At 37.6% G+C, this 24,279-nt stretch overlaps 2 protein-coding genes across 5 annotated transcripts in view; one reads left to right on the top strand and one right to left on the bottom strand.

Moving 5' to 3' along the window:
- DKK3 (dickkopf WNT signaling pathway inhibitor 3) overlaps positions 1–4,117 on the top strand; it is a 28,726-nt gene extending 24,609 nt beyond the window's left edge. The window contains exons 6-7 of the mRNA XM_027881788.1: positions 1,411–1,567; positions 3,591–4,117. Of these exons, the coding sequence (XP_027737589.1) occupies positions 1,411–1,567; positions 3,591–3,834 (401 nt within the window). The 3' untranslated portion in view covers positions 3,835–4,117. The remainder of the gene's footprint in view (positions 1–1,410; positions 1,568–3,590) is intronic.
- A 2,609-nt stretch (positions 4,118–6,726) lies between these two features.
- The window catches only part of USP47 (ubiquitin specific peptidase 47), a 52,077-nt gene continuing 34,524 nt past the window's right edge, over positions 6,727–24,279 (bottom strand). For all 4 annotated transcript variants that reach the window (XM_027881786.1, XM_027881783.1, XM_027881785.1 and 1 more), the window contains 17 exons: positions 23,439–23,570; positions 22,690–22,766; positions 22,332–22,387; positions 21,685–21,797; positions 20,714–20,818; positions 19,510–19,717; positions 18,972–19,087; positions 17,919–18,038; positions 15,918–16,695; positions 13,944–14,119; positions 13,696–13,776; positions 12,567–12,682; positions 11,716–11,834; positions 9,877–10,007; positions 8,452–8,499; positions 8,230–8,360; positions 6,727–7,276 (listed from right to left, as the gene is read on the bottom strand). In XM_027881786.1, coding sequence (XP_027737587.1) covers positions 7,102–7,276; positions 8,230–8,360; positions 8,452–8,499; positions 9,877–10,007; positions 11,716–11,834; positions 12,567–12,682; positions 13,696–13,776; positions 13,944–14,119; positions 15,918–16,695; positions 17,919–18,038; positions 18,972–19,087; positions 19,510–19,717; positions 20,714–20,818; positions 21,685–21,797; positions 22,332–22,387; positions 22,690–22,766; positions 23,439–23,570 — 2,682 coding nt within the window. In that variant the 3' untranslated portion in view covers positions 6,727–7,101. The remainder of the gene's footprint in view (positions 7,277–8,229; positions 8,361–8,451; positions 8,500–9,876; positions 10,008–11,715; positions 11,835–12,566; positions 12,683–13,695; positions 13,777–13,943; positions 14,120–15,917; positions 16,696–17,918; positions 18,039–18,971; positions 19,088–19,509; positions 19,718–20,713; positions 20,819–21,684; positions 21,798–22,331; positions 22,388–22,689; positions 22,767–23,438; positions 23,571–24,279) is intronic.

Below are 24,279 nucleotides of genomic sequence, written 5' to 3'. Positions count from 1 at the left end.
TTCTGCCTAAAGCATTTACAGGTTTTGCCACGCTCTGTCAGAGATTTCTTTGTGCTCTGATTCTGAAATAAGACAAGAAGAGCAGTTTCAATACATGCTTTTACTGTCACCATGCAGGACTCTGAATCTGCTTATGCTGCAGAGATGAGTCAATTAGTAGTATGCATCCCATTGGTGTTAGTAGCACCAGGCTGCTCTTTAGATCTCGACTAGAATTTTAGTACAAACTTGTAACTCAGGAAGGAACAACAGACATATAGTTATTAAGAAGAAATATATTTACTATATATATGCATATATAAACCAATAGATAAAAATATTGATGAAAATGGATAGAATGCACTTATTAAAACTTAAAATAGAGTTATTGATTAACATCAATGAATTTTTATTCTCTATGGTTGTGTGCTTTAGCAGGGTTTTTCAGGTTCGGCCTGCCTACTTCAAGGCATTTCTTCATCACCACAGTATTGCAAAAGGTTGTCCTAATAAAAATGTGTATTTTTTATATAAAAATAGTAGTAAACTATGGAGTTTTCACTGCTTAATATATAATCTGGTTAATATATAATCTGTTTTGAAATTGGGAACTGATAGGTGACATATATTGAAGCATATATATGTATACATGCACATACATGTGTATTTTGACCACATCTGTTTTAAAGACCTGAATTTTGAATTCCTCTCATATTTTATTCTGCCATATCGGGAGAACGAAGGCAAGAGGAGGAAGGGAGGTTGGATAGGAGCATCTGGAAATCTGAATTCCAGACTGACACTATAAGTTAGTAGCATCAGGAAACCCAGAGGATGAAGCCTTCTAAAATAATTTCTTACACAGTTTGAAATTCAGCCCTGTGCAGAAACAAGGATGCCAAGCCCCAAATGCCATCAGACAGCTTTGTGTGTAGCAGTATTACTGTAATAAATTAAATGTTGTAGTTCTTTTCACCTTATTAGTTAGTCTCTGAACAATTGCTCTGTATATTTGTAACCTCTGCAAAGAAATAGCAAAACTAACAGAGTTCTAAAATACAGAGGTATTTCTCTATTCAGATTTTAAACCATTAATGCCACACATTGCAAAGCATTCACTGTAAGGTTTTCTTGGGTTTATAATAATCTTTGGAATCTCCAAGGGATGGTGTTGTGCAGTACTGCTGTCTTGACACTCATTCTCTTTGGGAAGAGCAGGAGTTGATCTTGCTCATTAAACATAAACTTCAAATGTCTTACTCCCACCTAGTGGAAAAAACATTAATTTATGGCTCCCTTATTTGTAAGGGGACTTGAAAAAGAGTTCAGTTCTGTCCTTCTATATCATGCATACACACCTTAGAGATGAGGTCACCTCAGTTTAGCAGACAGCTACGGACTTCTCATAAACGCCTCTCCTTTGGCACCCAGAGCTGCTGTTCCCTGTGTGCACGCCCTTACCCGAGGAGGGTGAACCCTGCCACGATCCTTCCAACAGACTTCTCAACCTCATCACCTGGGACCTGGAACCCGATGGAGTGCTCGAGCAATGCCCATGTGCAAGTGGCTTGATCTGCCAATCTCAGAGGTAAAGATCCAAACCAGGCAAACAACCTGCTTAAAAATTCGGAGGGGTCTGTTTCTGTGGTAAATGGCTGCAGAACTTGCAGAGTCTGCCTCACTAGAGAATGTTTTGACAACTTTTCTCATCAGTAGCATTGAAACTTTCTGCTTTGTCCCACACAGATGTGCCTAATTGAGTTTGGCAACACGTTAATCCCATGTGAATTAAGCCTGTGAGTTAATCAGGCAGTACTTACAGCTGTTGAGATGTATCATTTCAATTTAATCCTCTGCATACTGTTCTTTGTCCACCAACTTTCTACGTTAGACTGAGCTTCTGTTAGATGTTTTCCTTGCTTTCATATGTAAGACACATGCAAGATATTTTAAATACAGTGTAGTATTTCCTGCACTACTGATCAGCTTTACAGACGGGCACATGTATTGAAGAAAAAAAAAATTAATCTATCTTGGTTTGTGCATTCCCCCAGTTCCAAACTAACCCAAAGTGCCAGTTTCTCTGTCACTAACTTGTGATCTGCTCTCAGACTTGAAACACTTCAAACTGTGCAGACTTCTTCACTAGCAATGAGTTTCACCAGATAGGAAGCAGGCTGTTTTCTGCTTGAACTTAAAACTTTGCATAGATAATGCCTTTAATCATTCTCTAAAAGGACAGTTATTTGCATAATCAGCAGTTTCACTGGGAGAAGTGAGGTCATTTCAGTTTTGCACTAAAAGCATTTTTAAAAAACTTACATGTTTCCTGTGAAATTCTCCAACTTTGTTCCTACCCTACCAGCATCATATTAACTTCCAACAAGACAGCATAGCTGGGATAGAGATGTAAATTAATATTTCTTTCCTCTGTGTCCAACTCTTTCTACATTTTTTCATGCATGAAAAGGAATTGGGTAACATTTTGTTTCATAAATGTCATCTAAGGAAACAAGCAGAGCTGATCCCATCCTTTCAGCACCAACATTCTAGTTAATGTGCCATTAACCTCAGGGAAGGTCTGTCAGCAAATGTCATGTCTAGTTATAAGAAAGGCATTTCAGATGAGGATATATGAACACAGAAATTACTTAGGGTGTGAATGTAACTGAACTGTCCAGCTATAGTCAGAAGAACTTTTTATCTGAATTACTGATTCTGATAACATTTTTTATAATAAAAGAAAGTCCCTCTCTGCTTGAAATGGCCGGTGACCATTTCATATTACGAGCAAGGGATAAACACTGAAACTATTAGATTATACCAAAAAGAACACAGGGACAGTCTGTGCACAAATGGAAGTCTTAGAACTCCTAGAGAGCAAAAGAATTCAAAATATACAGAAAATAAGCTTCAGGAACATCTTTAGTTCATTTATGCTGTTTCCACTGGAAGAGGATACAGCTTTCAGCAGTTGCTGAGGGGTACCTGGCACAAGTAGTGCTCACCTGACATGGACCTGTAGCCCAGTTCCATCCCCTGCAGTGCAGAGAAATAGCAGAGGAACCATGATCAACTTCTGTTCCCCTGCCTCCTGACTACAACTATAAATTATCCCTTTCATGGTTGCTGCAAAAAACGTGGGATGTTTGTCTGGAGGACAAGTGAAGCCGCTTTTCAAAGTGGCTTCACAAAACAGGGAGAGCAGCAACTGTAGTGATTACACTGCCCTGTGCAGAACCAAACACATAAAGCTCAGAGTTTTCCTCTTAAGCTGGATGACCGTATTTCTAAACTTGGTATTATGACAAGGTCTAGTCACCCTCGGAGCCTGCAGAAGGGCCAGGGTGTGCTGAGGGCCACTGCCACCTTGTGTCCCCGAATCAAACATCTCTGTGCTCTTTGGATCTGTTCTAGCTCTGTATGTGAAAATCTCACCTTTAACTCTCCAGCTGTCAAGCTTGTAAAAAACCAGATCTTTATGAAATCAGCCAGGATAGATGTATTATGCATTTAACATGTTTTCAGGTGGGGAGGGAACTGTACAAAGAAAGCAGCAGAACACAAAGTGATGTACTGTATGACCAGTTGTGTCTCTCTTTTCCCAACAGCCACAGCCCTACGTCTGTGTGTGAACTGTCTGCCAATGAAACCCGGAATAATGACAAAGAAGATCCCTTAATCATGGAGGAGATGCCATTTCTCAGCTTAATCCCCAGAGATATTCTCTCTGATTATGAAGAAAGCAGTGTCATTCAGGAAGTGCGTAGAGAATTAGAAAGTCTGGAGGCCCAAGCTGGTTTGAAGCCTGAGCCTGACTCAGCTCAGGACCTGGTTCTGGGAGATGAAATTTAAAGTCCAAGCACCAGGCAGTTTAGTTAGTCATTTGTAGAATTTTTTTGTCTAGTGTCTTGCTTATATAAACCCTAAAACACACACTGCTGGATAGAAGTGCAATAAACAAGGTCTTCAATGAAAATCCTTCTCTGTGCACCAAACCTGCATGTTCCAACTACTGTTGAATTCATTCAATCCTTGGACCAAACCTTCTGTCAAATGAGAACCATATCAGTGTTTCTTCTGGATTAGTTCTTTCCCCGTGTACATCAGAAATAAACTTATTAGTACCTATACTCATGAAAAAATACACATAAGTGTAAATAATTTTAAGTGACTTTTGAGTATGAACCATCTACTTTGAGCTGTTGTAGTTGTTAATTTTATGGAATTTTTTTTTTTTCTTTAGAAAATACAGTCAGTGAAGCTGCAACATCCAGATTGTGGGTGTCACAGTGCCACGGAACACTCTGCACCACACTGAACGTTCCTTCTTGGGGGATGTTGTTTAAGGGCCTGTTGGCAACATTCCATCATCACCTGCCCTGTGTGAGATGCAGGGGCAGTGAACATCAATTCCTTACTTCACCTTAGCAGTAAGACAACTGAAATAGCTTCTTGCACTTAGAGATTTACACCCAGAGAGCAACCTTTGAGGAATAGTTTATGCTTTTAATACACTTCGTAAATCTCTGCATGTTACAAGCTGTGCTTGTTGTGACCATCTTTAAGAGGTCATTGATTTAAGAAATCGATGGCAAGCCAAGAGTAAAATTCAATCCACCAAACTCCCCAGCTCCCAGCTGTCTCACCAGTTTGCTTCAATGGCTCTTCCACTATTAATGGTTTTCTGGGGTACAGATTTCACCAACTGTTATTCCAGTCGGAAAATATGACACGAGGTTCCAGCCAAGTAACTTTTCACGGCGCATCTTCCCAAATAATCCCTCCTGCTTATCTCTAATTTGGAACAGTAAAGCACCAACAGGAGCAGCTGTAAGACTGTGCTCCCAGCCTGCACATCTTTCACCACTTCTGTTCTATGAAAGCTTTTCAATAAATTCCTTGGGTACCAGAATTAATGTTAATAGTCATTATCATTATGAACACGAGGGCATTTCATCAGAACTATCTTTCAGTTTAAGGATTCTACAACTAATTCACACACCAGCACATACACCCAGGCACCTGCTCTCAGAGTTCACTGAATGAACCTCTCCTTTCTATCCCTAATGAAATTATTGTACCTTAGAGACAGCCCATCTATACAAAGATAGAAAATTAATCCATTTAAAAAACACTCAAGAGAGCAGTAATTGTCTGCAAATACTGCCCTCTTAATGATATTATTACTCTCCCCTAAGTTCTTGATGCTGTAATCCCCAGCTCTTATCTATAGATTTTTGCCTCTCCACTTGTCTTTGAGGAAAATTCATGATCCATTCGATAATTTTCTTCCTCTCTTCAAAAGCTCCAAGGATCCTTCAGCAGTCTGTGTAAATGGTAAAGGGCAGTTTAATGACATAGCCTGCCAAGGGGATGGTGCTCCCTCTCCACTCCCTTTGCCACCTCACTTATGTTGGGCAAGGGGCAGCACAGGACAAACAGCAGAGGAAGAACGAGGGAGTTCATCTGTGCAGTGCCTGCTTCTCAAGCTGCCAGATTCCTCAGGATTTTTAGGTTGCTGTGGGCCAGCATGCAAGGAAGACCTGAAGGTTCAGTTGTTGAACATCCTTTTCCCTCTGCATCAGAAATCAGTTGCCAATCATAACTGGAAGTTGAAGTTTCACTGGTGAGAAGTTCAATTCTGGAAAAGGAAACTCACGGTGGAAGAAAAAAATGGGTGGGAACTTAAACAAGAGAAGCAGACAAGCTATAAACCAACTTCCTGTAACACTCTGTACATGGGGGAGTGTGCACATACACGCAAACACACAGCCTTCCAATTCCAGCACTGCCTTGGGAAAGTCTGCATTTCCATCAAATAATTCCATATTTTTTATAATAAAAAACACAGCATTTAATGATTAAAATAACACAACAGAATGAACAAATGTTTTATTGGCATGTTCATTGTTGTAAACAGCATCTGGCATGAAAAAGTTTACCAAAATCTTTTGATTGTTATAAATTAGGTGGTTTTTCCCAAAAACTATGGAGAATTGTTCTCTATTGATCTTTATGGACCAAAGCAAGAAATTGCTGTTCCTAGGCTTTGCAATGAAATCACGTTGACTGCATCAGTCTTTGCACCACAGCCTGAACTAGTAAGTTTGTACGTTGAGGTGTTAGAGGTTGCCCCAATATTTGACTATATATAGCTATGGAATCAACTCTGGGAATAATAAACTGACTTTCAGCGGGTGGAGAAGATGCAAACTTGTCATAGTCTTAAACAAAATGTACAAAAAGTAGCGGAACAAAACAAAAACTTAATTAACAAGGGGAAGTACAATCCTAAAGTACCCAGCATCATCAAACATAAAATGAATACAAATTTAAATAGGCAACTATACTTCCAAATGTACACAATGAATGTTGATATGTGAAAAGAAATAGCATGGTAAATAGCTGAACTGCAGTTCTGGTGAATGGATAGGGCAAATTTTATTTACACATCGAACGCAATACACTAGAGCTGCTCATCGGCTTCCGTAACCTATTAAAAACCCCCGGTTTACCTTACAACAGCACTTCTGCACACAAACAGCGCCTGCTGGCAGCTTTCTGCAGACACCTCTCAGACCACCTGTTTTATGGAAGAATATTATAAAACCTCGCACTTGTAGCACTTCCATCTCTGGGCCTTTTCTGCCGCTCTTCTAGAACCAATGGGTTAACGTTTACTTCCGACTCTCTGATGAGGTAATGCGTGTATCAGTGAAACAAACAGAGAAAAGGATTCTTTCATGGCCTTTGCACAGCTTTTATTATTAAGCTATGAGTATCCTGTTTGAGGCTAGTTTCACTAGCTACTATGTGCACACTGTCCTCAAAAAATTTCCACTCGATTCCCTCCCCGCCCACTTTTTTTTTTTAGTTCTAATCTTTTATTTGCACATCCCTTTTAGCTTTACAGTACATTTGACTATAGTGCACAACATGATTCGAAGTCAAGCAGTGACCCGGCGGGGCCCTGCGCTGCTGGCGGGTCATCGCCCGCCCGCTGCTGGTGTCAGCGCTTTACACCTAATGAATGTCCTGCCGTAATGGCACTACACAGTAGTAGTGAACCTCTTTATTGGAAACAAAAAAAATTCCCCAGGGAAAATGCTATAGCAAGTATCAGTCTTGAGTCAAATCTTTATTTGGTGCTCCATCCAGATAAATTTTTAGTGCCTTTTCTTTACGGGGAGAGTAGGTTACCCGGTGTCCAGTTTTCTGGAGTCTGCTGCTTTCTTTTTTCATCAGTTCATTTCTTTGCTCATCTGTTAATTCCATTAATTCTTCAGTTTTATCCCTAAAATGTAAACATGTTAAAGTTCAGATCAATACGCTAATCATAATTAGATTTCTGCTTTTTTTTCACTTTAAGTAACTTATTAAAACCGCAACTAAGCATAATAGTTCTTAGGGATTGTTTCCCTCTTCTGCAGACACCAACAATCTGTCTAAACCTGCTTTTCCAGCAGACACATTCACCCAGGGGAAGAAACAAGCCCATACTCCTCCATCTCCCTAACTCCTATTCTTTATAGACAGCTATGGCTCTGCTCTGTATTAGCTCTCAGTGCCAACAGCTGGAAGCAGCGAGGCAGCCAGCCCCTACTAGAAGCTACCAGATGTTCTCCCAAATAATTTTCATCCAGACCAGCACGTTATCAACCAGCTGTTTCCCCAACAACTCACACACAATCATGAAAAATACCACAGAAGCAATCAGGTTGCCCCACCCACCAAGTTTAGAAGAATGACAATATTCAAGCTCTCAGTCTTCAAATGCTGCCTCGGGGCTATTGCCACCAGCTGATGAGTGTTTTTCACCTTTAACAGAATTTTTATCCTAACAGCCTTTTTTCCAAATAAGCCTTACTAATTTCTCAAAGGAATAAACTCTGAAAATAAAATCCTTGCTCTCCAAAACATACAGCAAGACATTCACAAACTCCACAAGGGATATTTTAAGATATTAAATCCACACAGACACGCATAGCAACTAGTTTTGCATTCAGCAAAATATTTTCAATGGTTTGGGAGGAAGGATTGAGAAAAAGGGTGCAGTGCTTGTTTTCTTAAACTTAATTAATAGGTTTTTAGGAAGCTGAGGAGCACAAATATTTCAACTTAATATTTTAAACCTCTTTTGTTTATGGTAACAGAAGAGTATTTTATGTGCCTGTTGATTACATCACTCCTCAGATCTTAGACACAGCTTTTTTTGCATGGTTTATTATAAAGTAATGAAATACATACCTATAAAATATTACTGCACCATCATCACAAATGTACAGAGGCCAGACATTTAATGTAGATACTTTAGGATTCCAGTCCAAGTCTTGCTGAATCTCTAGTATGGAAATGTCACATGGAAAGGTTCCTCTACCCTGAGAAAAAACAATTACTCAGTGAATACAATAAACTCACAATCACACATCTGTGCCATTAGAAAGTAAAAATGCACAGAATCGTACTTACCTTTGCAAATTCAATGTTTTCTAAGGGTATTCCACTTATTTCACTCAGCTGTAAAGTGAAGAAAAATGGTGGATTTAATATAATTCCCAAACAACACTACACAGTGTCTACAGAAAGTCAATAGACCTGCCAAATCTAGAATTCAATAAAGTATCTGAAAGTCCTCCAATGATTCAAAGCATCCGTACAAAATTACAGAGTACATATTTTTAACATTTCTGAAGTTACCAGTGTGTGTCACAAGTGATGCTTGCTGTGATAGTATTTCATCACACTTCTCTTAATACTGAAGGGGAGACAAAAAAGTTCATAAAAACAATTAATTGATAACATCCACATTCCGAGATACAAAGAGATCAACTGCCTCATGTTAAACCCCCAGGTTCATCAGTCAGCCTTCAGTAGGAAACGAGCATAAATAAAAAATGCTGACAAAAGCCAGACTATCTCAAATGTACTAGCCCTGCACGTCTCACGTGCAAATTTCTTTTATTATTGGTAGGAGTAAAATGATTAAAGCCTCTTGGAGCAAATGCTGCTAAAATTGCTCCCTGCACATGAATTCTTAAGAAAACAAACACAGTCAACTCTTTCTTCAGATACAAGTGAGGAGGAAATCCTGAAGGCTGCATGCAAGACCCTGCAGTCATAACTTCATTTCTACCTAAAGAATATAAGAAACCAGTCCATATCTCAATCTGTGTACACACACTAACCTCTCCTAACTTACCAGTGCTCAGTGTTCACTGATACCAGCATTTCTGCTGCCCTCAACATCCAAGGTGGCCTTCAAACATCTCGGTATTGGCACATACAAATAAACATTTCACCAGGAGTGGAACTCTGTGATTTACTGGACTAAATAGTTTCAATATGAGATACTCGTAGTCTAGATTTCTGCTAGGATGGCACAGTTCTGCTTACCTGTTAGAGGGTTCCAGCCTTTAAGTAAAACCACACCACAGCCATATTTCTTTCCAACCAAAACCTAGTACAATTCACTTGGTAAAGTAACACCACCCCTGAGCAGCTCTCAAATTTGAGTATGAAGAGGCTGAAAGCTTTTTTATTTTGGAATAAAAAAATCATCTTGAAAAAACACACAGTGAACAGCTTAGCTTTTCTTTCACATGTGTTTTTTAAGGATAAGGGACACAGGTAATATTAGGCTGCTTAAACTTCAGAGTGTGACTTTTTTTGGTGTATATACTTTTATAACAGACCATGATGTGAAATTAAGAAGTAAAGCTGATAATTCAAGTGGTTTTGGTAATAGGATGGGACAGATTATTGATTCTTGGGGAAAAAAAATAATCACCATGCAACAAGATTTTTGCAGCTATAACATCTTTGTGCTTCCCCATAGAGGACATCAATAAGGCTCCTGGTCACCACAAGAAACTTTCACCATGTTACACATTTTACCTTCTCTTTTAGTTCTTCAACACTGCTGCTTTCTAGTACTACTTCCTGGAAAGAATCGAGTTTCATCTCTGATGGCCTCCATCGTCTTGACAGAACAGCAAGTTGTGACATGGATTTCATCTTTTCTACTCCTATCAAAGAAAAAGGAAATTTATTGTACTAACATCACAAAATATCCTATTTTAAATTAGGGGTTTTCCACAGCTTACACACTCTAATATGAAAGACTTCCCTACAGATACATACATGAACTAAGTAACTCACTTGAAAAAAAGGGGAGGGCAAAGGAACTAGAATGTAGTTGAACTTTTCTCCTTTCAAAGAGTTTTTCATAGGCATAATCTCCTAGAAGCCATGTCATTTGCTCTTCTTTAGGGCACAGTTCTCCATCACACTCAGCCTGGTTATCCATACAATATCTATCCACCTAATCAGAGGCTGACCTCCAGGTCTGACATTTGCATGAAGCTTTCCTCAGCAATCTAGTATTTATTCATGTGCTTCACTTCCTTTTCCAAAAGAAGCTTTCCCTGTTTGACTTCCAAATTTCCCACACTAACTCCACACTTGTTATTAAAACCTGTGTTACACCCACTACCTTCCAGAGTTTCAGGATGTGCTGCCTCCAGCCTTTTTATATCAGTTTCAGATACCAGAGCTCTCGCTGGCTGACTGAGTAATACTCTTTATATTACAATTAGATAAGCAGAAGTGATATCCAAGGGCTGATTTTATTCATATTTTCAATTAGTCTATAGTTTTATAATTTAGCACGCAGAACTTGTGGCTTAAACATTTGTCTACCCTTACATGCTTGTTTTTCATAAACTAGCACCATTCTGTAAGCTTTTCCCTAAATACCTTCTGCAGCCTTGCCTGTGACTACATTTGTGCCACCTTTCAACACTAACCCATTGTCTGAAGTGAAGATAGTCACCTAGTGCTCCTTGGCATTTATTTCAAGTCTGACGCAATTACACAAATTTTCTTCAGAGCCAGAGAATAATTGATTTAAGTATGTCTGCAACAGTGTGATGTGAACCTGTTATGCTAAGAAACTTAAATAAATGCAATTTAGAATAATTTACAGTTACCTGCCCAAGCTCTACAGCTAAATACTGACAGCAAAGATGAAAACAATGATGCAAACCCAGACTCATAGCAGTTGCCTTGACACTTCTTTGTTAGAGCAAATTACTTGCTGCTCTGGGGTAGCAGTGGGTACATACAATTCAATTTCCACACATTATAGTGGGATCAAGCTGCATCTTCTATAGTTGGATTAAAGCAGCACCTTTTGGGCAGAGCTAGAGTTCTACAAACTATCCCAGAACACCGGAAGCCCTGTAATCTATAATTTGGCACGTCTATGAACCAGGGAGGCTACAGTGGTCAAAAGTTATATCTCCAAGACCTACTCAGTAGAGAAACAGTACAGCTAATCAAAAAATATTTAAAACTAAAGTTTTAATTGCAGTGTGAGCTGATACATATGTCCATAGAAATCTACAGGCCTCCTCAATCTCCCATGTTCATTTGACATGCACTGGCACAATTCAGTTAAAAATTAAAAAATACCAGAAATGAACACAGCTGCCAAAGTACTGCTATGAGACCTTTAGCACACACAGCCACAGGAAATCTGCACTTGCACAATCACTCCCAGTTCCATGGGGGTTTTGTTATTCCTAATTATTTCTGCATCCACTTTTTTTCCCTAACAAAATTCCATTAAAATGTCAGTAACAATATTTTAAAAAGGAAGAAAAAGGAAAGTATAGTTTCCAATGTCCTATAAAGAAAAATCTCTTTTACTTTCTCTTGACACTATATCATTACCATCAAGTATTTCTAAGAAGACCTCCCAATTGCTTGAAATATTGATATCTTCTTCATAGACATGATAATCCAGAAACACAGTGCCCGGATTCTTCCAGGTTTTCTTTCGTAGGCGAAACCTATAAACACATCACAAAGAAAACACTGAGTTTCTATCTGCTCATAAGCTCAGCACCACCAGAGATCAAAACTGAGTAGTTTCTGACACAACTGGAACATATTAATGAAAGGTTTGGTTAGGTTTATCAGAAAAAAATTTCACATTCTGAAGTAGTCCTGACAGCAGGGTATCACTACTGGCTTAGTATTGAATCATTCATAAACACAAGGAAAACAAGCCCATGTTCTGCTGTTCAGTGAAAGAAATGTGTGGGGATTCAAAGGAAGAAAACAGTTCCCTAATTAGGGATTACCCTGTTATGGTAAAGGCAAGAGAGATCAGTGATGCACACACACACACACAGTGATGCTGCACGAGCATTCTGCTGCAGTGATCTAAGCTGCATCTAGAGAGCAGGTGGCTTTTTTTATGATTTGATTTACTTAATGTTCTCCTTTCTGAAGGAAATCATCATTTCGAGAGAATACAACTTATCAGATCTGAAGCTGCAGACATGTTGCACTCAGGCAATTCTATGTAAATGTTATTCCCTATAAAATTCATTCTGCATGAGATGAAAGCCAAGAACTGCTGAATTACTGTTTGTATTCACAGGCTGATTCAAAGATCACAGTAACTTATTTCTGCTTCTTTCAATACTTCCTTTGTCCACAAGAGGAAAGAAAAAAATTAGAACACATTTCAAATTAATATTCAATCAGATAACTTCAATGGCTTGTAGTCTCTTTACCTGTCAATTGTCAAGTCTAGGCCACATTGTTCTCGAAGCTGAGGAAGCAGCTCCTCTTTGGACTGTCGGACAGTCATTCCTTTAGCAAAAACTGCATCTAGAAGAAACTTGCATGGCTGTGAATATAAACAGAAAGAGATTAAAGACAAAATTCTTTGAACACAAAAATGTAATTTGCCTCTGTCTGTGCTCTGTGCCCAGTCCCATCCACCTGGCACAGTGTAGAATGCTTCTCATAAACAAGGTAGGCAATGACTTCATTAAAATGGGGCATCACTAATTTGTGCAGCAGCAGCCCTTTGGCAGGCCATTCAGACACCCTGAATGCCCCTGCAGAAATACTGCCTTGTGCTGCACTGCTAATTGCTACCATCACATTCACATTCCAAGCGACTGGAGAGGAGTTTTCAAATTAAATAAGCCATATGATAATAAAAGTGCTGCTTTCTTGGCTTTCATTGATCAGACAGACCAGAATTCTGACTCTATGGAGATTACTTTCAAATTTAACTTATTCCCAGCTTTAGCAGTTCAGCTTATTCTTTTATCCCTTATTAACACATATTCTGCAGTTTTGCCCCCAAAATAAAATTAAAGTCCAAAGTCAACTTCTTAAGACTGCAATCTATACAGTGACATCACTTCTATACTTTTTGTGTCCCAAGCCCATGAGCTGCATTATTGTAAGAGAGGCGTTTTTGTTTCAGGCCTGTCTTACACAGAGAGGACTATTACCCAGCTGACCATTCTGACAAGCACTATCTGCAGCACATGAATGAGACAAATTAGATCAGTTCAACATTACTGAAAACCACAATCATGAGTTGTCTCTTCTTTGGGAAGAATGCTACGTGACTGTCATGCACTTAAGGGAAACAAAGAAACAATTCATTTGCCCTGGATTTACACTGTAGAAAAAAAAGACACTTGAGAGATACTGTAAATCACATTCCAATTGCTTACTTGGAACAGCATAAAGAGAAATAACTTCAAACTCCCTTTTTAAATCAAGGAAAACTTGCAAAGAGAAGAAGGACTTTCATTTTTTCCCAAGATTTCATTGGAAAACCTTGGCCAAAGCATATATTAATATTTTCCTGAATCAATCTTGAAATATTCAATACCTTACCTCAGGCTCATTCACCAAGAGTTGGTAGACTTTGACTCTGTATTCACCTTTCTTAAGGGCTCTTCCGAGTCTAATAGTTATCTAGAAGGCAAAAGGAGTATCTCTTAGAACTGGTACCAAAATCAGAATCGTATTTTGTAACACACTACCAACTTCACTTGGCAAGTCAACAAAAGCTGTAAATTACGTTAAGTCTATCTATATTGTACCAATACATTTTTAATGAGTCAAAATAACTTCTGAATAACCTTATTGTCATCAGAAAATGATGAAAGGGTCTCATTCAGTCGAACACTCTCAAACTCCTGATTGCTGGCGTAGACTCTAAAGACTTTGAAGTGAGAAGATGGAACTCCAACAAAAGGCTCCAAATGTTGCTTGAAGGCAGACAGTGTAATTCTTTTATCAACATGCACCATCAGCCCTAAACAAAAACAAAGAGAAAATAGCATGAAAAGCCCTGCTACCAAAAAAAAAAAGTACTCTTACATGACTTCCATATAGTCACAGCTATCACTTGCAGCAAAACAGCACTGAAAAGTCTGAATTACAGTTAATGGCCACGTTTACATTTTATCTGGTGGTGTTACTGTAACCTTTAAAAGCTTTGCATAATAAGTAATATTTGCATATTACATATTACGTGTTTATGGGCAGATATTCCTGGAAGACACAGCAGTTCCCCAACTGCCCTGGTTTGCAATGAGCAAAGTAGTATCTTCTCCATCCAGTAAGACAAAAACTAAAGAGAACATGATGGAGCAATTGCAGATAATCTTCCTGCAGCTCTCCCCTGCCTCAAGGGAGAGACAGAACTGCTTTGGTGTTGGGGTTGGCCAGGCACATGCCCCTCAATGCTTTTTCTCCCCCTCCCCCAGCTTCCAGGATTAAAAAGTTAGGTAAATTCTGTGTTCTGGAAGGTCACACAATATCACAAGGCAAGGTCAAATCTAGATTAAGGGATATTTTTTGGGAATAATTTTGTAATTAAGGAAAAGCCACTGCAGTAATATGAAATTCTGGAAAGTAAAGTGAATAGTTTATCTTTAGAAAATTGTGGGTTTGATACATGTAATTTGTACTACACTACAGACTGTCTAGGGATTATGAAATACCATGAGTCCCTAGAACAAATTCCTATTCAGAATATTTAACTATTCAAATAAATTATTTGAATTATGTATCTATTCAGTTGTTAACATTAAAAATACATAAAAGCTTACTCAAGATAGTAATTTATACAGTGTACTACGAAAATGTCAAAATTACTGCATACAAGTAATTCCTGAATCCAACTAATCCTAGCAAAAGAAAACAGGGAAAAATTAAAGCAGTTCAAAATTAGCCCCAGAGATCACTCCAAGCTAAAGGAGTAATTTTTAAAAAACTTTAGTAGATGCAAATAAATTTCTCCATGGTTTTAAAAACTTTAATGTTTGTTTACCAAAAAAGAAAGAAAAAAAATCAGCAAGCGATTTCTCTCTTTTTTATGTTATTATTACATCAGGATTTTGGATGGACATGAAAACCTTTGCCTTTCAAAATATTTATCTTACATTCTGCTCTTCTTTAACTATTATTCTGTTATTTATAAAACACATGCAGGTGCAGAGTACTGTTTAAATGATTTATTTTTATTACAATTATATACTACTTATGCTTTTATACTGAATTTGTTTGGACACTTTCATCTCAGCCTTATACTTCACTGTACCTACTGTACTTCAATCAGTGAAAAGCAATTGTCTACTGAATTAAACTGCCAATATTAAGTATATTTGAAGTTTCTTTACAGCCAAATGACCAGGACTTCTCAGGTTTGTTAGTCTAAATGGTAAGAGAATTACTGCTCTGTTAACCACAGTAAATAACTGCATTCTGAAACAGGTGAATCAACAGCAGCAGGTGAAACGATGTTTCTTGCACTGGAAGACAAGACAGCTTGCTCTCCAGAGAACACTTTCATCACATGTAAATAAATGTTCATTTTCTTAAAATCAAAAAAGCAAGACACTGTGCAAATATGTAATCCCTTATTACAAGATCTAAATCAGGCTAGATTTTTGCTGACCATGACATCACATGCCATCTTTGCACATTTGTTAGCTTTCATTTGACATTATAATCAAGTTTTTCAATACTGTTATTATTTTAACACAGCATACGAATTAAATAGTCATAAACACTGGATTATTTTAAGGCACTTAAAAAAGATTACTTACATTTTTGCCCTTCTCCCGAACCTTCATCTGCAGTGTAGGGTTCTGACTTAAAGTACATATACTGTGCTTCTCCTCTGCTCTTGCCACTTTCATCGTACTCACTGTCTGTTCCAGAATCTTCCTCTGCAGTGTCCCAGGTTTCCTTCTTCCCTTGATTTGCTTTTGATCGCCTACTACTTGTGATACTGTGGGAATCAAGTCCGTTGGCCAAGGGAAGCGGGGCATTGTCCACATTGCATAACGTGTCACTGCTGTGACTGGAGCTGAGGATGTCACTGTCCACTGAACTCGTGCTCCTGTCGTTATTTACATCGGAATCCGACCGTTCCTCCGACTGGAGATTTTCTGGATCAGAAATATGAATTTGGTTTTCAAGCTCTCTGTTTTCTGCTGATGCTGAGGAATCTATTTCATTTAAAGGTGATTCAATGTTTTCAAAGTCACTGGCTTCTGTGCTTTTGCTGCTGTCTCCATTATCTCCCTCCTGCTGCTGCTGCAGGGACAAGCTTTTAAGTTTTTCGGTGCTTTCTTCCAGAATTGCCTCTACAGATTTCATATTACCTACAGGTCCTTTAACTCTTTCACAGGCTTCATCCAAGTTGCCTGCACCTCCACTAGACTTCTGAAAAACCCCTCGTCTAAACTGAGATCCGGGTGCTTGCTCTGGCAATGAAACATACAGTCTGATTGTGTTTGCATGACGATCCAAAAGCTTCCATAAATGAGAATCCGTGTATGTCACGTGACGATCTAAAGACTCTGAGCTTTCAATAAATACCTGAACATAAAATAACAGAGTTTCATCACGTGGTGTCATGTTAAATAAAAGCAACAATAGCAAACAGACAGGATTGAGCACATACCCGAAATAATGTCATCAAGAAACATCACCTTTTATAACAGAGTTAAAATACATGCTTAGAAAAAGGCAGACTAAGGAGTTTGTACTATAATGGTTTCACTTTTCCTTATTTTCATAATCATGTGAGCTGTAACCAGACTGACCAGCTGCAGTAAATGCCTATGTTCAGAAGCATATTCATAGATCACCTCAAGTGCACCCTTTGCCTGTACAGTAGCACTAGCTCTGGCAGCAATGAGCCTCACAACTCCAGCAGACAGTCTGTCTTCATTTTCTAGTAGAGCATCATAATAAATTTTTAACATGTACATGGGTAAGCAATAGTACAAATTAAACACCTCTCTTCTCTTTATCAAAAGCCTCTGTTGTAGTGACAACCTGAATGGGCTCAAAGTGACTAAATAACAAGTCAGTGCCATTGTTTTGCTCATCTATAAGCCAAAGCCTTCACTAATCTTTCTTCACCCAGAAGACTTGATATTGAGCTTAAACTTCAGAGATGGAGGATGTGCAAAATGTGCTGTGTGGTATGACTATTGCAGTAAAAAAGACAATATAAAAATTCAAAATTTTAAAGTTGAGTACTAAGTAACTATTTCTGAATGAATTGCACAACTACTACTGGAAACATTTATTAGAAGTCTTTTTTTAAAAAATAATGTAAATTATCTAGGGGGAATCTGCATAGTGAAAATTACTGAATTTAAAATAAAGACCCACCAAAAACTTGCTTTTAGTTTTGACGTTTGTTTTTTTGGGAAGTTTAATACTGAGAGCAGGTACAGTTGTTCAAAAAGTTTAGAAAAATCAGATAGGTTTCACAGCAATATATTAGTCTGTTCCCTAAGAATGGCTGACTTCTAACAGTCTTTATCATAAGGCTGTTAACCTCACCATCATTTGAACCACTGAGGAACAACCAGATTCTCAGTCCACTCTCCTATGTACACCTGGTTTCATACATAGCCTATAGCATTCATCAGCACCACAGCACTGGGCACATAAACCCCCACACAGTACACAGCAGAATACGTGATGGTCATCCATTATCAATTCTATACAGACCATGCCTTTCACAACACAACAGGCAAGTGTATAAATACATGAAAAATACACAATTTAAGAACCAGAACGCATACCTTGTTGCTCCTAAAAAAGCCTTCAGCTTTCAGTGTTTTGCTGGAAATGTTCAGGAGACGCAGGTCATTGTAGCAGCGTTCCAACACCACACGCATCGTTTCAGCGGGCAGGTGCGTGGCCTAAAACATGACACTGACAGTGAGGCAATGTGCATTGTCCATAGCTTCAAATACTGACACAAGCATTTCATTCTTCAAGATTTGATATGTAGCAAATGTCAGTATTTCCAAAAGGTCAGAAGAGTAGAATGGCCTGGCTTTGCAGAGAACTGGCAAATAGCTAATGCCCAGTAATATAAGAAATCACTCTTATAATTTAGTGTATGAACCAACAGAAAATAAAAAAATATTCTCAAGCATCAGGTTTTGCACAGTGCTCACTTAATTCTTAAATAGACTGAATTCAGAATGCTGGAATTATATTTTATAACAAATATTATGTAGTTACACCAACCACTGAACTATTTTACATAAAACTGAGCAAGCACGGTGTCTGTCCTCCAGCTCAATGGAAGCAGTAACATCTCATAGTTTACGACCATGTAAAAATCAATAATAACAAATAGCTGCTGGGATGAAAAAGAGTTTGTACAGAGAACGTGGACAGCTTTGGATGCTGAGTTTCAGTTACAACAGGGGAAGTGACATGTTGGTTCAGTTATACAGCAATAGTTTAGTAGTTCTGTCACCGACTGGACACTCAGAGAGGTTGTTCAAGTTACTGACCAAAAAGAACAAGAGCTCGACTCTTGCGCATTTCCACAAGAGTTATTACTGAGTAAGCTAATCAGTGATATGGCCAGACAGTGGCTAAGCTTGTGCAGAAGCCAGGGTGGAACTCTGGAAGAAAGCAGGAAGCAGACTGCTGCTTTTAGCAGGAGTGAGCAGATAGGCAAGCTCAACTCTAACAACTAACTTAACCCTACTGCACGACTCACAGTGTGATCTGCAAAAGGTGCAGGCTCTCATTTTAGATATTTAAATTATGACACATTTTCACAGTCAAGATGAATGAAAACCCCGTAATACATGTCTTTAATGACTGCAAATTACCTTTGAAATGAGTTGTTTAAATTCTGAAACTGTTTGATTCAAATAAGCTCGTACACTTATTGGAGGAGCAACAGATTCAGTCTTTAGGTCGACTACATGAACCTTTACCATGACCTCTGTAGGGAATAGGAAAGAAAAAAAATCACATATATATACATATAGAGAAAATTCAACACGAAAAGAAAACACCAAAATGCTGGTCTGATGTACTGGTTAAGGGGTTGCCTTAAATACATACAAACAGGAAGAACTTGAAAAGAAGTCCAGTTTTAGAATTAAATTTTCCAATCAAATGTAATGCCAAAAAAGAAAAAAGTTCCATTTTGACAAATTTTAGTATACCTTAGATCTACTTCAATTAGAAACAAGTTAGCAACACAGCACAGTATGCAGTTCTAAATATGGACTTTGTAAAATGCATTACAACGAGTTTTTCTTCTTTTGTACACTGTATTGAAGCTCTATGTTTTACAAGTTTTATGTTTGTGCAACATACGATTTTAATCTATCCTTGTCTATATGTAATTACATGTCTTACCACCAGGTTTATAGCACTGGAAAATCTGGTCAGGTCTTCTTGTTTCCAGCAGTAAGTCAAACATGTACGTTGATTTGACACCTCCCAGCAATAAACCCATTGGTGTGTCCTCTTCTCCTTCATAAGACCGTTCCAAGTAGTCATGAAACTCATCGTATTTGACGAGACGACAGCATTCCAATGGAACAGCCTCTTCTAAATCCATCAGCTAAATCATGCACACACAAACCCCCCAAACATTTAATAACAGTTTATTTATGAATTTAGTTTTTACCCTGTAAGTAGAAATATCTCACTTTGAATTCACTAATTTCAATTTGGTGTTAGAAAACACATACATAATAAATATTATATATAGAGACATGCAATATATACACATTTCCAAAATCAAAAGAGAAGCCTGCATCAAAATGCAGAAAAGAGGGAATTTTGAGAACTATGTATACAAGCACATGAAGACATCCCAGAAGTACTTTCAGAGGAACATACTGCTTATCAGTTATATCAAATGATTTCTTAGAGGTCTGAGGAAGTAATATCCCCTGATTATCTTCCTTGCATCTCAAGGAGATGTTAACACATTCCAAATCTGTAACTGCCTTGCTGGTACTCTCCCAGTCAAAGACACATGGCAAGAACCAAAAAGTACAAGTAGGTAAGCAAGAACTGAAATCTTCATCTTCTACCTGTTTGTAGAAGATAAAGATCAACAGATGCCTTGATGTTCACTGCTATTGTTGTACTACCTTCACCAAAAGACTCTTGAAAGAATTCTCTTATTATGTATCTAATATAACATTTTACTGCAATACAAATATAAGTGTTCATAATTCTTTCAACTTGCTGAGGCTAGGGTGAGTTGAACAGCAGCTCTGTCTGATTTTAAAATAAAGGAATGTAAAAAATCATACTGCCTTTTAAAAGGGCAGGCTTTATCATCCTAATCAGAACTCAGCTGATGGCTACTGACAGAAAGCTCGTACAATAACGGGAGATTAGAACACCTTAAAAAAACCCCCCCAAAACACTAAACACCCAAAAAACCCCAACATATAAAACCTCCCCAGAACCAATCCCCAACAAAAAACATCCATAGCCATGCCCTCCCAAAGACTCCCATAGCATTAGAGATGTAAAAACTTCGGATACACAACAGCAGAAAAATACATCTAACAAATAAACTATCCTGTTATGCACAGCGTACCTTATAAGCTATTTCCACAGCTTCCTTCAGTGTCCTGTCCTTATGAACCTCCAATTTGTTCTCCATCATTATTTGTTTTGTAGGATGCATGCAGAACAATTTAATCTATGAAATACAGAGGGAAGAAAAATGATCATGAAGGCATTTGCAAATACCTTTCATATTAGAGCACATTTAAGTTTACAACCCATACTCAATCTAACAAAATACATCTTGAGCTCTACTTCAGCTATAGGACAGCTTCCTTTCAGCTGGTTACACAACTGAAGATAGAAAATGTCAAAAGGCACACAAGATATTTATGCATATCAATCTTTTTGCAAGCTAGGGTACAACATCTATAACCAGAACATCTTGTAAGCACAGGCACTGAGCAAATCCTCCAAAATGAAATGCACATATGAGCAACAAATGTGAAATTCCTTTTCACACAGACGATGACACATTTTGCAATGCCAGAGAACTTCCTCATAAAACAATCACTGGATTCATAGATAGAGCAGCTGACTGCCATGCTTTTAAGATCACTGAGGTCCTATTTTGTTTGTTACTAATGAATCTCTGGTTGGAAAAAATTCTGCTCTTTCTGCCAACTAACTATTTAAAATCAGTTTAAGAAACACTATTTCACAAAGTAATGAAAAGATTTAACAGTACAAAACACCTAACATGCAGCATTACATACTCTTTGGAAATAATTTTGCTGAGATCAAGTGATGCCAGATTAACTAACTCTGTTTTGGTTTTAATACCAATTCAAATTCACACGGAAGACATGAACTCAGCAAAAAATCTCTGGTGAATACCCCCAGCAGATGCCTTCACTGTGTACAGGTTTCCAATTTAAAAGAATTGTTAGTACAAACACATTTATCACTAAAGAGTCCTTGTATTGTAGTAAAAAATTAGTTTTCTGTAGAAATATTGCTTACTGGCAGTGTATTGTTACTGGATTCAGCAGAAATGCTCACCTTGCAAGTGTTGCGCTCAATTTCCCGTTGCCTCTTTTCTTGTTCTTCCAATTCTCTCTCTTTCTGTACCAATTGTTTAATGTGCTCTGGATACTCATGTGCCTCAAGAAACTCTGACAGTAAAAACAAAGCAATAGTTTTAAAAAAAGACATTTTTTTTTCCATAGTGGGCAACACCTTAGGCATTATAGGTATATTTAACAGTTGTTTTTCTTGTCTTTTCCCCTTCTCTCTTCTACACTCAAACTTCCCACTACACCACATCCTGTTCTCTTTCTCATGATATAAATTAAACTGAAGCAGACTTTTATTCCCCCTAATTATACATCAGCAACACAAGAAAATGCTAGCAGAAGTGTAGTATTCCAATATCAGTATGGGAAGCTCTGCTGTTATAAGGAAGTACACTAAGACTGATGACTGCACTTGAGCCTGTTTTTACAATAAAGGTAGATTCTACCCTATTAAGTGAATTAATTGATAATAAAAGTCACAAGATATCATCAATATAATGATAAAATAAATGTTACACTTAAAGCAGATTAGTGTAGTTTATCCCACTGTTTCATAAAGATGAACAAAAATCAAAACATGCATTACTTAATTTTTAAAAAATCAACTTTTGCCAATACAGTTGCCTAACTTACTTGCATTTCTTGTTGGATCCTTCAGTCTATATATCAGCATGTATGCATTTGTGGAGCTGGTGGAGAAAATAACAGATATATGGATTTATCAGACAGAAGGAAATACTGGCTTCAAAAGCTGCCTTTTTTTTTTCCCAGTAAGGAGCTATGTCATATATATCATAGCGATACACTAAACAAACCGAATTTAAACAAATATACATTATTTTAATGATCTGAAACAGCAGTCAGGATAGTTCTTACAACTCTAGCATCTGCTATTCATTTTAAGCTAGTATGTTAAGCACAGGCATCTTGCCCATTATTTGACTACAGTAAAACACTACCAGAAAGAAAATTATAGTACAGTACTACTAACCTAGCAAAAGCACTGGAATAATAGCCTCTGCTTCCAGAAGATCCACCATATGTTTTCTTAATATCTTCCTGAGTTATCTAAAAATAGAAAAAATAATTTCAATTTAATGATTATTTGAGGAACTTGCATTAACTAAGATGCATTTATTTTCATCAGAAAAAATGGCATTACACAATTAACATACAATAATAATAATAATAACTTTCAAAAAGTGTTTCTGTTTCTTTGTTGACTGCTAAAAAACTATTTCAAAGTCATCTGCCTCCTCATTTTACAATGGATGTAAACATTTTTATTTTTAAAGTAGGAACGTCTTGGAGAAACTATATAGAGATTGTTGATTGCAACAGTACCTATGGAGACATGTAACACCTGTATCAGCAGGACAGGTTGAATAGCACAGCCCAGGCTGTAACAGATCTACAAATATACTTCTCTAACAAAAAGTTTTCATGTGTACAGAAGGCAAAATTCCAATTCTTTGTGAACCATCCCACCTTCACCATCAAGAAATAACACTCTTTCTCCCACCATGCAAAACCAAATATAAAGATAAAAAAACACAGAAATCAGTTAAGCTACTGAGTGAAACATATGTATATGGCAGGATATTAGGATGAGAAGACAAAACAAAGTAAATGCTAGAAATACCTGCACATAAAACCAGCTTCATTATATGTAAGTGAAAAAAGCACAAAATAGAAATGGTCATCCATGAGTATACAAGATAATAAAACCACTATTTTTACCTTGCTAACATGCTGATCATTAAAGCTGTACCACTGGTCATCACTAAAAGATTTTATACAGGCATAATAATGGCCACCAGCAGCACTTCCAGAATGAACCATTACAGAAAAGAGCTCATACAGTAAAGAACTCTGTGGAGAGAAGAAAAAAAGTGTGATATGTATCAAGTAGAGCAAAGTTAACCAAATTGTCATTTAAGAATTTTAAAACTATTACGGGAACTTGAGTATGTAACTGGTTGGATGTTACAAAGTGGATTTTTGTAACAGAAATTAATTACTGCAATAGGCACTGAACACAATCAGAGCTCTGAGATGCTGAACATTATATAGGAATTTGTAGGTACAAAGTTGAGGTCTATTTGCTACCACCCTTCTCTGCATTCTTGAAAATTGCATTTTGCCATTTAACGTACAGAGCAACCCACCCACACACCATTCAATGCTTAGGAGCCTGCATTATTTTCTCTCACACCACTCTGAGTTTGCTGTCAAACTTTTTTTTCATAAATAAATGGGCGGAAATACAGGGCACTAAGGACATACCTTCAGTGTTGCATATAAATGAAAATTATAAAACTGAACAATACTGACTCATGAGTGTTACAAGAATATTTTGGGGTATATAGAGGAAACCCTCTTGTAATGCTTTGCATACCCTGCATTCACTATTAAGACATCCAAACCCAAGAGCTAATGACATAGCTTGACAGCTTATTTGCCTCGAGAACAAGCAGTATGAAATAACTGGCCAAAGCTACTGTCAGTACTAGGACATGCCATTTGCATTACAGACACATTACAATATTCTGGTCTTGTTCCAGTCAAGTGACTGGAATTA

Source organism: Empidonax traillii, unplaced genomic scaffold (assembly GCF_003031625.1).
Source record: "Empidonax traillii isolate 1590-97213 ecotype Southwest subspecies unplaced genomic scaffold, ASM303162v1 scaffold95:size1152806, whole genome shotgun sequence".
In the NCBI taxonomy this organism is placed as follows: domain Eukaryota; kingdom Metazoa; phylum Chordata; class Aves; order Passeriformes; family Tyrannidae; genus Empidonax; species Empidonax traillii.
Note: the sequence above shows the minus strand (reverse complement) of the source record. Positions and strands in the feature narration are given on the sequence as shown.